The sequence below is a fragment of the Limulus polyphemus genome, unplaced genomic scaffold (assembly GCF_000517525.1).
Source record: "Limulus polyphemus unplaced genomic scaffold, Limulus_polyphemus-2.1.2 Scaffold320, whole genome shotgun sequence".
Classification (NCBI taxonomy): Eukaryota; Metazoa; Arthropoda; class Merostomata; order Xiphosura; family Limulidae; genus Limulus; species Limulus polyphemus.
This window is the reverse complement of record NW_013665930.1, coordinates 220,066-236,250: the sequence shown is the minus strand read 5'-3', so window position 1 is coordinate 236,250 and position 16,185 is coordinate 220,066. Positions and strand designations below refer to the sequence as shown.

General features: G+C 33.1%; 1 protein-coding gene across 12 annotated transcripts in view; it reads right to left on the bottom strand.

Moving 5' to 3' along the window:
• Nucleotides 1-97: 97 nt before the first annotated feature.
• LOC106457347 (inositol hexakisphosphate and diphosphoinositol-pentakisphosphate kinase-like) overlaps nt 98-16,185 on the bottom strand; it is a 211,293-nt gene continuing 195,205 nt past the window's right edge. For all 12 annotated transcript variants that reach the window (XM_022383235.1, XM_022383240.1, XM_022383244.1 and 9 more), the window contains one exon: nt 98-1,604. In XM_022383235.1, coding sequence (XP_022238943.1) covers nt 1,417-1,604 — 188 coding nt within the window. In that variant the 3' untranslated portion in view covers nt 98-1,416. The remainder of the gene's footprint in view (nt 1,605-16,185) is intronic.

The window sequence follows — 16,185 nt, the reverse complement described above, 5'->3', positions numbered from 1 at the left end:
ATAATCTTTTACATAAGCCACTCACTACTGACATGTTTACAGTTCTCAACATTAGTCCTAAATTTACATCTTTTATCCAATTAAATAAGTCTACTAATGATGTGTGAAACAGTTTTTATTGACAGATTTGGAAATAATTTCATTTTCAAAGTATATCAATTGCAGGATGTATTTAGACAAAACTGTTAGAGTGACACTCTCATCTTAAATGTACCTAGTTTTAACTTATGCATTTAACGGTGGAACCATTTCATCCATTCCTGCTAACATTTGTAAGTCTACAGACTGTAGTTGCTACATCAAAGGTAATGGAGTAATAAGGCATCATATAAGCAGCAAGGAATAAAATCATATACTTTATAGAATACACTAAAAAGTAAACCTTAAGTTAAAACAAGGTATTAATCAGAAGGAAATACAAGTCATGCATCAGCATGGCAACTAAATGAACATATTGCAAAATGAGGAAATTTTAAGTGAACAGCAGCAACGGTAACCAACTGAGGAATTGTTGCATTCTTATTATAAAACGGTTTTTGTTTCATGATGCTGAATATTTCTAGTTAGATTGGTGTATTAAGTTAAATAAACTTTCCTAGATTCATTTTTACTTCTAATCTGTGTGGGCAGCTTGTTTTAATCTTTTCATTTGATAGATTGGAGTATGTGAATGTTTCGAGAGAAACGAATTGGATTCTTTTTTTATCGTTTAATTTTAAAAAAAGCTTTTAATATAAAACTATACTTTTGTTTTGTGATTGTAATGCCAAAAAATTAAACAGATAGATGAAGTCCTTTTTCAAATTTAATTATTTCAGCCTCATAAATAAATAGTAAGCAAAATCTATTTAAAGATTTACCCAGTATAAGAACTTTGATTATAAAACTACACTATAGAGTTTTTTGGCTTATACTCAGTGGTACACAACTAACATTTATAAAAACAATTCGTGCTCAGATATTTGTGCAATACAAAACAGAAACCTCCCTACCAATAAAATATGACAAATAAATACAATTACTACATTATAGACTTCAAATCTAGAGGTTTCAAAAGATGACATTTTTGCCAAATATTATCAGTCAAAACAAATCTATACTGAAGACAATAAATGAGAAGGCTGAAGTCTTGTGACTTCATTACAAGTTCTTAAACATAACGACAACCTATAAATAGTCTGTTTGATTCTCGTAAGTTCTTAGGATAGTATCATGTTCGTTCTTTTATGTCACTTGTGATATATTCATTTGCAAATCTTATTTTTCACATTTTCTATTATTTTAATACAGCTATAAAGTACATTCTCACAGTTTTTAGTAACATATTCAGTTTACATAATGACTAGAAGAAAATGGTATCTCTTCTTATTACCTATGTTTACACACTAAGTTATTAACGTACTAGAGTTCTGACTATCATCTACAATCATTTGGTGAAGGTGGTGTGCCACAACTGTTTCGACTGCCTGGTGTTGAGGAGTCTGCTGTTGTTGGTTCACTTTCAGCCATCTGTCGGAGTCTGGTCCATATATCGAGAGAAGAAGAATTGGGAGAAGATGGACCACTGCTGGAGACAAATGATGGAGGCCCACTCCATACCATGCCTTCAATGTTAAAACAGCCATATTTTATTAGAAGAAAAATAATAAAACTATTACCAAACATCATCTTTCTAACTTACCTAGATATATTCATTTTTTTGGAAAAGAAAAAATTGTAGAAAAAAATATACAATTTTCCAAAGAAAAAGTACATTTTGATAATAACTTTCAAAGTATTGTATACCTAAAAAATAATTAGATGACAAATGATTAGGACAGTTTTATGTGAATGCAAAGCCCTCATGTTTTAAAATATACAGTCATTACTGGACTCAAAATTAATGTTATCATTGCAGATTGTCAAACCGGACAATAGTGCCTTATTAAATAACAAGCAGAAAAGGGTGCTTGTTTTCTGTATGATAGAAACCTTAAGAATTTGGGGACTGAAGAAAAGGAAAAAAAAGAGAAGACTTCTACAGCTTATGTATGTTTATTAATAATGAACAACAGGACGACGGCAGCAACAACGAACACTTGACACGTGTATGTTCAGTAACAAACATTTAATTCTTGAATGTTTCGGAATACACATATTCTAACTTCAGCAAGCTGTATTGAACATGGTAAATTATTAGGTACAGACAGTTTATAAAGTTTAAACATTCTATAAATAGTAATTATAATACAGAATAAAAGTATGAAATAAATTAAAAGTCAATCAAATAAACAGAGAATAGAATAATGCAACAATATCATACAAGTATTTAAAACAGACTTAATTGTAGTAAAGTTGCATTATTATTTAAAGTTGAGAATTAATTTATAATAGTTAAACTTTCTTTAATTAAAAGTTCCATATTTGATGATCCTGATGAGATGACTGAAATTCATAATCAAGACAGGGTGGTTAGTGTTTTCACAATGTGTGCAAATTGTGGAGTCTGGTGGATTTGATAGTTTTTTACCAGTTCTGCTTGATACTCCCATATGTTCACAGGCTCGCAGGTGTATAGTTTTGTTAATGTAAGTGGCATTACAGCCACCATGTGTATTTATATACGATCCTGGAACGCATAGGGGTAGGTAATAGGTCTTTAGATCTGAATAGATTTTGTATTTTGAAAGGTGATTTAAATATCATTTGTAGTTGAACTTGTGGATAAAATGTTTTAATCATTCTTAAAATTTGTGATTTCACTATGAAACTTTGCTTATCTAAAAAAAGGAACAATCAGTCTTAATGGGTACTTGTCAACAGTGTATGGTTTCTTTTAGGATTCAAATCTGTGAGAAAGGAACTTGCATATTATGGCTTGAATAAAATTCAAGGGATAACCGTTGTTTATTAAATTGTTCTGTAAGGTGGTGTGAAAAGAGAGGCAGTTAGAACAGACGTTATATGCTTTATTGAGAAGACTGCGTATATGGTTACGTTTAAAGGAATTCGGAAGAAAACTGTCGAATCGAGTATGTAGGCCTGTCGAGTATGTAGGCCTATATATGTATTTTACGATAAACGGATGCTGTGAAGTGGTTATCTAATCTGTTGATTTGGATATCATGAAAAGGCAATTTACCGTGTGTTTTTTTCAGTTTCACAAGTAAAATTAATGTTAGGGTGTTTCGAATTTAAATAATCCAAGAATTGTTTGATGTGATTAAAGCTTCGAAAGAGTAAAAAAGGTATCATCAACATACTTTCTATATAGAGCCGGTTTGTATTCAGATAACCCATACAAGAGACCTGGATGGGAGCCTGAGGGTTAAATGTCTTCAAGGACATTTTCTGAAACGTAGTTTCAATGTGTATAAGTGATTATCCTTTAGGGTAAGTTTGAGTAATTCTTCAAACCGTTGGTGATTAAAGCTTGTGTATGTTTCATTTTTGATGGGGAAAAGTTTCTTTAAGCTTATTTGTATTGTTTCCTCGAGTGAAATGTTTGTGAATAAAGATTCAATGTCGAATATAAAAAGCATATATTGATCACCATTATTAATTTTAGAAATTTCTTGTGAAAAGGGAAAGGAATCTTTAACTATAAACTCGTTGGAAGTGAGTGAATTTAGAATAGGAACGAGGAATTCAGCCAATTTATAAGTATAGAACAGATACTTGATAACATAGGTCTTAAGGCGTTGTTATCGTTGTGAACTTTAGATAACCCATACATGAGACCTGGGTGGGAGCCTGAGGGTTAAATGTCTTCGAGGACATTTTCTGAAATGTAATTTCAATGTGTATACTTTCGGAAGGTTCGTTGTATTTTTTATTCACGTTTTATGGTGAGCTTTAACCAATCAACATTAAGATCTTTGAATTTTGTTTTATCGCTGAGGATACCTTGCACTTTGTTAAAGTAATTCGATTTAATAAGGATAACAACACATGTACCTTTATAAGGTCGGGTGACGACGATATTTTCATTATTAGCCAACTTCTTTAGTAATGGTGCACGCAGATTTATGGGAGTTGTAGTTGTAAAATGAAGACAAAGCAGTGTTTTCGAATCTTGTTTTTATAAAATTATCTAGGTCCTGTTGAAAATAGATTCAGATTTCAAAAGTACTCTCAAAGGATAACAGGTTATCAGATAATTTAAGATTAGGGGGAGGTAAGCAAAACTTTAGGCCCTTAGCTGGGACACTTTTACAGTGTTCATTGAGTACACCATCACTAAAGTTAAAAATCACCTTGTTACAAACAATACTGTTGGTATAAACCTTGTATACAGTTCATCTCCAACTATCGCATGAGCCACTTTGATAACATTTAAGTTACCTGTCGAACTTACGTTTGGTAGCGACGTTGGTGTTATCTAGATGTGAGCAAACTCAACTCAATTATACGTAGGGCTTCACAGAATAAATAATCACAGGAAAAATTATAATTAAATGTCTGTTTATCCAGATTATAATTCATGCTTTTACTACTATAATTCAACACATACTCAGAGAAAGGTAGATTGCCTCTAGACTGTAGAATTGACTTATTTCCCCCGAGAATCAATGACAAATCATACATTGCTTCTCAATACCAATTGATATCAGTGAAAGCAAGGAACGCTACTTCATTTCAGTCCATGATCATGCAGCTCGAAATCATGTGGTTTCGAACTCACCAGATGCTATGTTCAATGAACCTTAGACGTTTGTGCTTTCCTTCCGCAAAGATTGGTCCTCAAGTGTATTATTTGCTCAACTGGTTTGGGTATTCAAGACGTGGGCAAATCCTCCAGAGTTTGTAGTTGTAGGCTGACTGATGTCAGGGATGACCTTCAGACCTTGGGCAAAAATCCTATATCTAGGATATAGCTTCTGCTTGACTTGACATCTCTGCTGTACAATCACCTCTTTCCATTAGTAAACTCTCCCTCTTGGTCAAGAGTAATTTTGCTTACAATGAAAAGCATTCCTTTAAACTCTTCAATACATTCTGTTGTCACAGCACCAAAGTTTCTTCTTATCTACTTCTGGTGTTTTCAAATTAAACTGATTTCCTTTCATATATCAGACAGGTCCAGTAGTAACACGACATTCGACCAGGAAATATGTGGAGCACTGTATTAAAAACCTGACTGAGTTTCTTATTCTTTATGGAAGAAGGAGACTGGACAAATGTGATGAAGTGAACAAAATATTTATTTCTACAATAAAAAAAAAGACGAAACCACATCCTTTACAATCCACCAGAATATTATAAAGACCGACAACACTGATCTTTCATTCAGTACCAAGGACCTCTAAAACACTTTCATTAACTCCAACAGTGAACAGAAACCCAATCGGTCAAGTGCGGGGCGAAGAGAGATCCACATTTCTGACCACTTCTAGTTTCAAACCAAAATACCTACCTAAACTACGACACACTGATCAAAGCGCAAACTACGCAGACAGTTTATAGCCACGAGAAATCAATCACTAAAACCACAAATAAATGTAGTCAAAATCAAAATGGAAAGACTAATCAGTGCCCAACAAAAAATAACTGGAACGAATTTTGTAACACATTAGACCATCTCAAGCCCGATCCATCCGCATTCTGGAAAATCTTTAAAAGCATGCATCGCGAAAGTTCGGACTCCGGCAACATTACGTATGAAAACATGACTGCCTCTACCGATGCCCCAACATCAGAACTATTCTGACGATACTGCCCTTCAGTGGCACAGCGGTATGTCTGCGGACTTACAACGCTAAAATCTGGGTTTCGAAACCCGTGGTAGGCATGGCACAGATAGCCCATTGTGTAGCTTTGTGCTTAATTACAAACAAACAAACAAACTGACGATACTTCACAAAAACATTTGTTACCCCTCAGAGCAATATGTTCGACAACCAACATTACAATAAAATTAACTCCTTTGTTAACGATAACCGAAAGTTCTTCTCAACTTCTTTCCCAGTCGACATACCCACTCTCAAACCTCACAGCCTAATAACCGACATATCAATCCCAATCACTACAGCAGAAATCAAAATTCACTTCCACAAACTTAAAAATATTCACCAGGCGAGTATAAAGTCCCCAACACTGTACTTAAACATTCATACCCCAAACTGCTAGAAATTTATACAATCTGTTCCACTTCTCCGGATATTTTCCTAGTACATGTAAATCAGCTATTATCACTCTAATTCCCCCAAAAGGCCAAAGCTCTAAACATCGTAACGACTTCCGACCAATAAGCTTAATTAACTGCATCAGTAAACTCCTTGAGAAAATCATCACAACTAGGTTGTTATGGTTACTCGAAAAACAACACGTTTTCAAACATTCAAAATGCCGGCCGGAAAAACAGACAAACAATAGATCACATTGTACGATTAATAGAAACCATATGCAACTGCTATAATAAATTACAAGCCACTGTAGCCACCTTCCTCAATGTGCAAAAAGCCTTTGACACAGTATGCCTTAATGGCCTCAAACACAAATTAATTAGTTACAAAATACTAAAAACTTTCACTAAATGGATATCTAACTTCTTGGAAAATAGATCCGCGAAAGTCAAAATTAAGAGTATCATCTCTCAATCTTTCACATTCAACACAGGCGTACCACAAGGGTCAGTTCTCAGCCCACTACTTTACACCCCGTTCGTTAACAACATACCACTGCCGACTACACCTCTCACGCATGCATCACAATACGCCGACGACATAGCGATATGGAGCACCTCATGGGGACCCCCTCCCGATAACAAAAGATCACAAACAATAACATACATCTATTAAACATTCATCAGACTTATAATAGACTATAGTTCCGTGATAACTTGCAACATGAAACAATTCCATTTCTTTACACTACAAAAGCTATAAAACAGAGCCATGCGTTTAATTCACTGTCTACCCCACTATACTCCAGCCTGCTATGTAGAAAAACATACAACATTGCCGACAGTACAGGAACGAGTAACCAAACTTGCCGCAAAATATGACAAAAAATCAATTAACCGTAACCCCCTTACATCTAACTTCCCCGTCATTTCCGCCACCTCACAATCCTGGTGTAGATACTACTTCCTATATAACTTCGTCCATGATAATAACCCTTTACCGTAACTCCAGTAAAGACATCTTATGTTTTATATTCATAACTCTAGTTTCTTTCTAGAATTTTCGAGGTTCTCCAACCCTCAACCTTCATTAATTCTTTATCAGGACACTATGGTGGGTATATATGTAACCTTTCTCATATATTTTTACTATAACTAGGTTGTTTCAATTCTATAGTAGCTTCAGAATTCAAATTTTAATGTAAAAATTTATAAATTTACTGGGAGTTTGACACTGTTGGATAGACTGCATTTGCTTTGGCATTTACAGCTAAACTGAGTATCTTTGGAGAAGAAAAATATAGGAATCATACCGAGTTTTCATAGAGTCAAAATAGATTTTAACCCACTGCCTTTTTTAGTTTGGTTTTCAGAGACAGACCAAACAAACTGTATGCACATTGTGCAGTATAAATTACTTTTTGGGACTTTTGAAAGTTAACTTTATGACATTTTAAAATCCACTTTAGATAAGTGGGTATTATAATATAATGATATGCATATATTTCATTCACTTAGGGAAGGATAAAGTTGAAAAGACAAAAAAAAAACTAGTAAGGAAAATATCTTCTTACCCAACATCGTTAGAATCCCCTCTTAGAGTTAACCTTGATTGTGCAAAAAATGAAGCAATACTAGGCAATGATTGAACATGTTGAGTGGTCATCAGTGCCTTGTGCTTTTTTTCACTCCACATGGCTACTGAAGGCAACCTCTGCTATGCTCGACACATCAATAGACATTTTACACACTGAATGTACCACTTGAGTTCTCGAACTGGGATTTGGGGCAACCCAGTCTTATCACTTCTAATCCATCTGTTGGAGAAATAACACTTTCCTTTTTTAACAGATTTACTTACATAGTGTGAGAGTTAGCAAGATTTGCTACTTTAGATATTTCTGAGTGGGATGAGCTTTTCTGAATGATTATTAATTTGTTTATACACAATTCTTCTGGTTGCCACTTATGCCAACTCAATTTTTTAAATATATTTTGATAACAAAACTTTCATGCAAGAATTATTTGTAAATTTTCCTTCATACTAAAAAATTACAGTTTTTATTTGTAAGACTTTCATATAACAGGCGTTATTTTTCAAATACTTTCGAGATTTCCAGAGGACAACACAGTCACAAGGTAGCTGATTAAATGAAAACTCACGGAAAAAGTCGGAAGTTAAAGTTTTCTAAGTATGTTTGGATTGATTTCATCCTTTTTCGGTATTTTATTTGTGAAGATATTTCCTGATTATGCTCACAAGATCAAGGATTTAAAACTTTTATTCGTATATTTTAAACAAAATATTCTACTTTTATCTTAAGTTCCAGGATTATTTTTCTATGCAGTTATCCCTAATTTTGATTGTTTTATTAACTAAAGATTTTTTTTGTGTGCAATGTGTTTGATTTTAATGTGTAGTGCTCAATGTCTATAATTTTTGTTTGATATTAAAGGGCTTTAGTTTCATAGATTTGCTTTGTATTAGACTGCCCTTTTTGCGAGAGTTAGCTTAAAATCATTTTTTAAAGTTAAACTTAAAATGTTTTTCTTCCTCTTTTAATTTTTATTTAGTTTTGTGACTAATCATGTTAGGTTATCTACTCTTAAATAGATCAATGTGTCTGTATTTTCGTTAATTTTTTTCTATTTTTGTTTACTTTTACTTTTGGAACTTATGAATATGTAGTTGTGCATTTGTTTTCTGTTTAAAGTGCATACTATGTATTTCATTGTTAAATGGTCGAATTGTATGTTCTTTGTTAGAAGGTATTTTTGTACCATTATTTTTGTTTGTAAACCATTTTTGTCGGGATATAATCCTCTTGAAGGACATTTCATCATATTTTTACGATATATATGTGTGTGTGTACATATACATATATCATCTAAATGTTTAAGAGCAAAGTCCTAGTAAAATATTGTATTTTATCTACTGTTTTGTATTTTAAATCTTGAACATTAATTTATTTAATTGTTTTCTTTATTATACCATATGATGTATTGTTTCTAAAGTCTGGTTAAAGAATTTCATTTCATATTACTGTATTTGAGTTGAAGTTCTTTGTTAAAGGTTGTATAATCCTTATGGCATATATATGTTCTTAGGAATAAAGGAAAATTAATGTGCTCCCTGGCCATGGCGTGAGCATAAAGGTCCTTGGTTTTAAGCATAACGTTTATTGAAGGCTTGGGGACAAGCCTAAAACCGAGAAGGAAGGCAATGTGTGATATACAGGCATACCATATGATTTCTATCTGCTTTCAGTTATAAATAATTTGTTTATTTTTTCATTTATTTAGTTTCTAAGTAGTTGTAACATCAACATGTTGTCCTGAAAACCATCGAAGATTTCCTTGTTCTAATTGCTTTGTTTTTTTTGTTTTTTTGTTCTATATGGTAGATAATGTCTATTCTGCCTAAGGAAATACTGCAATAATATAATGTATCAATGTTGAAAGGGTCAGTGATTATAATATCCTTTGTTGGTCAATTGGATGGTGTCTGTATGTTACAGCCAGCGAATGCTTTTAGGAGACAAGGGTCATAAGTTGAGGATGTCGACTGGGCAAAAAAAAAATACCCGTTGAATTCAATGGTATTTTCTTGGTCCACTTATACTAGAAAGTCCTCAAGTAAAGACAATATTTGGAGATTGATATGTTCTGCAGAGATCAGTCTTGAGAGAATGAAAGCTGTGACACTAAACACAGCTTAGTAGAAGTAGCAACTCTGATCTGGTCTGTGTAAGCAACACTAGATTGAAAGTCACATGCTCTTCAGTATGCGCAAGCCCCCGCCATTGCTATGTGTTGAACTTTCAAACACCGCCAGTTGAACTGACAATGGCAAGGCGATCTCACCTCACAACTTATGGCCGTTTTCCATCTAAACTAGACGTTTGGATAATTTTTTTATTCGATTTTAATACATTTGTCAAGCCAAGATGAGCTAAACCTGATTTCAACTTAGAAATTAGTGCAAAAATCGTTCACAAAACACACATATCTGACCTGTCATATGAAGAATGCATTGGATTTCAGCGCAAAGAGAAATCTTAAGATTAAAATATGTTCTTTTTCCTCGGTGTTTATTATGTGTCACAGAAGAAAAAATATATCTCAAATATTGTTGCCACTGAACAAGAGGTGGTGCATCATGTCCTTTTCTGGGGATGGGGGTGGGGGTGGAGAAGAATATTATTTATGTATCTGCCCCTACAAACATTCAACGTTCTTAATTAAAGTGGATGGAAATAATTACGAAATATAATAAAATTTATTCGGATTTATTTGATAATTTGTAGCACTCTTCTATATATATCACAGTTACATTAATTTATTTTCTTGTTTTTCTAGCAACATAAAATATTTTGGGCTACTCGTACAGAATATTGCTTGAAAAGACGATATATATATATATATATATATCTACAACATGAAGACCAAAAGAAGTAACACAAATCATTACACCTATTTCATCAATGATGCATTATATATACTGTACTAGATCTAAAGAAAATAAGTTTAGCAATGTTACTCTTTTCCATACTCCTTTTTCCTCTTTTTACCGAGTTATGACCGAATGATCATGTTCTCCTCCCCTCCCTCATATACTTCTGGATCTTTTTGGATCTGATCCTCTTCCCTCTAAATGGTCTTTGCAAGGTCTTGCAATTAAAGGCTTGAAGTGTAGGGAAAAAAAACTTTGCTATAACCCTCCAATTTCTATTACATCTTAACTCATGTATATAAAAAGTCTCTAATTATAAAGAAAATAATAAAGAATTCCTCATGATACTGTAAATTCATCACCTTGGTGAAACCCAGTTTTAGATATTTTACTAATATCATTATTTTTTAGATATTTCACTAATATCATTATTCTGTAATCAGAACAAAATCTTTTGGATGAAATGCTAACATTCTCCTCATTAGAACAATGGCTCTTAAGATCACCCTGCCATTAAGACCACATATCATTCTCCAAAGTGGGATTCACCTCCACAAGTCTTGTACTACACCTGTAATATTTGATTTTCGTGTAAAATAAAATGTTTTGCATAATTAAGTAACCTGATTTTCTTTTGTCGAGATTCAAAATTAAAACATGAATTTAGTGTTTACATTTGATCCGATATGTTTAACTTATGTTGACTTGAGAAAAATATGACAAGTTATAAAATTACAAATTATATAAATTTTCATGTACAAATAAAGTTGTAAGTTTTAAGTAGGTCAACTTTATGGGTATGTACTTAAATAACTAAAAAGAAATTAGACTTGTCGCTTTTCGTTACAATTTCATTAGTCTGGCGTTGTTTAATCTGCATACTATAATATATGTCCAATATTGGCTGTAAGTACCTGTGGTTTTACCCTACCGTGTACATATCTAAATTTTCATGACCAATACATTTTCCCATCATGGACACATCAACACAGTTCATAATGGTCTTTTTTCAACTTGTATAAATTTACAATTGTGCAATAATTTTAGTCTACCAGCATTTATAATAGCAAATCAAAAGATTAAAACATAAATCCAATTTTTCCTCAATACCTAAAATAATTTTGTTCAGAAAACGGCCATGTGGGAAATGTATGCCACAGAGTAATTTCACAAATCTTACAAACATGATTAAGTAGAGAAATATCGAGGATATAGGCCTGACTTTTCCAACTGAGTACAGTACACAACAATGAATTAGTTTCAAGAACACTGCAGGAATATATTTATCTACAGCATAATCAACAGTTTTCACTATTAAATGTACAATTGATAATTATATACTAGCCAAATTCTGCTATTTCATGTGAGAATCATCTCTCTAGTACTTTGTTTTCATGTGAACATGCAAATACACAATCGGCAATGTGTAAAACATTTATACATCTAATTCACTTAACCGATATTTCACACATACATTACAATTAAATGTAACAAAACAGAAAGGTATGTACATATATATATACTGTAATAAAACTAGGCTTACTCTTCTATATATGTCACAGTTACATTAATTTATTTTTCTTATTTTTCTAGCAACAAAAAATATTTTGGGCCACTTGTACTGCATACTGATCATTGATCGTAATGACACTGACAGCTCAAAGATTTTGGACTGGAAGGGGCCACCTGAAAAACTTTAATCTCTCAAGCAATTCTGGGAATGAGTATATTAGGTATTAGGCCTATGTTTGGATATTTTCCCGGATAAGGCATAACGTCACTGATCAGACTAGACTTGTCTTAAACCATACAAATTAACCCAAATTTTATCTCTCATCCATTAAGCGAAGTGATATGTTTAATAAACTTCTACCTTTACACTCAGTGATAGCATCAAAAGTAAACGTACACAGAACTTGTATTTAGAGGCGTCTTTGTATAGCCTGACTGGCCAGCAGGCGACATTAAAATGTCGTGAATGATTATTTCAACTTGTATGAGTATTTAATATATGTTCATAAACTTGAATACGCTTCCCCCTACCTTCTAGCAGGATTTTTCATCCAATGTAAGTGTGTGAATCGGTTCATTAAGCTAAACATCTTGTAATCCTCTATATTGATAAATATACATATGGATTTTATTATAAATACATGTATTTGTTAATACATGTTTGTAATAACAAATATTATTATATTTGACAATCACTTTTACCACACCACAAACGCTTTTTTAAATGACACTAACAACACTGTATGAAAATGTTAACCACGTTTAGCACTAGGCCAACTTAATTTTCTACACAGTTTCATTGTCGTGAAAAACTGTTCGAATTTGTTTCCAAGTTATTTAACTAAGACTAAAGTAATACTTATTACTATTATTAATTAAACGGAGCCCCAGTGGTACAGCGATATGTTCGCGGACTTACAACGCTAGAAACCGGGTTTCGATACCCGTGGTGGGCAGAGAACAGATAGCCCATTGTGCTTAACTTCAAACAAACAAAAAAATTAAACGGAATTTCCCTGAGTAGGGGAACAAGTAAAGTGAATGTATACCAGCCTAGTTCGACAACTCCAACCAAAACAGTTACGTAAATTGTAAGTCCACGGACTTACAACGCTATCCCCCCCCCCTCCAGTGGAACAGCGGTATTTTTGCTACCCGTGGTGATCAGAGCACAGGTAGCCTATTGTGTAGCTTTGTGCTTAATTACAAACAAACAAACAATCAACCTCCAGTCCATGTAATAATTACATTTTGGTTTATTTCTTCCTTAAACATTTCTACAAACTAGAAGTTGAATACTTGTACACTGCCGTAAATTGTTGTAAGCCTACGTTATCAATGACGTTAACTAACCTAAAAGAAATCAACTTACTTGTGCAACATAACGATCATGATAACAAACACGCGTAAAAAATTCATGATATAATACTGACTGATTCAACATTCTATCTTGAAACAAACTTTACAATTTTCTGAACTATATCCTTGACTATCTTTCAGCTTGCTTTCCAGTTAACCTCACCTCGCTTCATGGATCGTTGTATTTATAACATACACTTGTTATATATATATATATTTAGAAGTTGCTTGATCTTAACGTCATGCGCCCTCTGGCTAACATCGAAATTAAATAAATCATATAGCTTATAACAATAGGCATACCAGAATATATTAAAACTGACACATAGACTAACAACGAAATTCCAGAAGTTCAAACCACTCAAAAAGAAACCTATGAAATAATATGAAAAAGTTTGTTATTACGCACAAAACTACACAATGATCTGTTTTTGATCTGTCCACTGTGGGTATCGCAACTCGAATTTTTGTAGTACAAGCTGTGAGACTTTCCGTTGAGCGACTAGGGGTCAAGAGGAAACTTACTTTCTAATGTGATTTATAGCCAACAGGGTAAACATTTAGAGATGAAAACGAAATGAGAAAGTTCTCGAATATGGTAGATGTTTCATATGTTTTTACATATAAATAATACAATCATAAGCACAGTAAAGCAACTGGACAAACTATTATGTACATAAACTTTTTTGAACAGCTCTAACAATGATGTAGAATAATAATCAGTCTACATCATTTATCCAAACAGACTTGGTATAACTGTGTAAGGAAAAAAATTCCAATCATTCACCTATATGTGGCGCAAAAGTTATTATGTCGAAATTTCTTTTTAATGAAACTGTTTTTGTGTTTTTCAATGATTATTTTGGTTTTGAGTTGTGTTTTTTCTGAACCTAATAAAGAGCACTCGCCCAAATTTTGAACCCATTAACAAAAACTGTGTCTGACAAATGTTTTGTCTTCAATAAAGAAATAATCACAATTGTTAACAACTGCCTGCTAAATCTAATTTAAGGAGTTTCATTTATGCGAACTTTGAGTACGTTATATTAGAATCATTTTGGAGCCTTTCCGCGATGTTACAATTCACATCCAGTTATGCTCTATCTGACGACTGAGTCCTGACAGTTGCTGTGTAGCATAGTTTCCATTACAAAAGGCTCCTCATACGGTTGTCATATTCAAATCACATCACTGCTCCCTGTATAGTGTATAAAGATGATGATTTCCTAGTGCCTGTTGCAACAGTCTGATCCTACAGAAATTTATAAGCACTGTCTGGAAAGTTCACTGGTATGTCTTCATATGGACTATCATAAACACATCTGTCATTCTCCAGCTGCTTGGGGTATGTCGTGGAAGCTACTTATGTTCAAATAAAGGCCCTGTGTTGCTTTTACAAACCAAGATCCTCCTCGATCACGTCGCCTAGGAGATCTTTTTTTTTTTCATGGATTCTCATTTGTTACAAGATGACATACTTGGCTTACCATGCCTTTGGTACGATTTATTGTAGGTATCTTGTGGTTGGTCCTGGTACACCGAGTTGATCCATATTCCTTTGTTTTCCAATGTCTTTAGATACAAGAGTTATCCTTTCTTAGATGCTATAAATCTTTGATCTGATCACACCCTTATGATCTGTGTGTATAAATATTTTGTATTGGATATGGCTCTTACATACCATTCTCAAAAGCATTATATTTTCAATGCTAAACAATGTCAAAATGTATCTCTTATACATACATGACACCACAATTTTATGTCAGCTGTAGTTGCCATATCATTTGCTAGTTTGAATTTTCCAAATCATTTCAATACAATGTACCCAATCTTCTATATACATATATACATACATATATATATATATATATTGTCATAGATTACGTTTTTTCAGCATAGACGCTTATATTAATGTTATCTAGAAGGAGATTTGACGTGACGAGAAGAATGTGTAGCCAAATGTCTAGAATCGATTTTAATGATGTAAAACGCCAGACTATTAGAGAGCTTTGATTGATGAATGAATATATTGCAGTAGATGGATTGATTATTGAGTTAGCAAACGCCTCAGACTGTTAGTGTCAGTCAGTCCAATTTTGTAGATTTTGACTTTGGGTTTCAAAAAGTACTAGAGACAGGAGAATTACTGTTTAGTGTTACTTTGAATGTTAGGCCTATTGTTGGATATATAAAACCGTGTACTGAAGTTTGAGAACTTTTTTTTGCATTTTGTTTTATTTGCGAATATTTCTAAAGAGGCCTCCCAATAAAAATAGTGTTCGAGCACTGGTGTCCAGAATGGGATTATTTTGGTAAAAATAAATAAAATCAAGATCAAACTATAAGATCACAATACCACTTGAAGCGAAATTGAAAATTTGTTGGAAATGATGAAACAGTAGAAAGGTGATTAAGAAATAAGAGACAGAAATTTATAACAGGCAGAATATTAAAAGAAAATCATAGAAAAAAAATTATATTGTTATGTATCTGCATGTTTATTAATTTCCCGTAGAAATTCTTTCCGAGAAACTTCAGCGATACAGGTCCTTTCTTAATTAAAAAAAGTTTATTCTTTCTCGATACAACTTTGCAATACGCAGAATTTCCACAGTCAGTTTAACTTAACTACTTTTATAAACATACACTATAATTCACAGCGATTCACACGCCTTACTTTCGGTGCCTACTGTTCGCTTGACTCAATTATTTCTCTTCAATCTATGTGTAGCAAACGCTGGGACATTCGTGAGGTTCC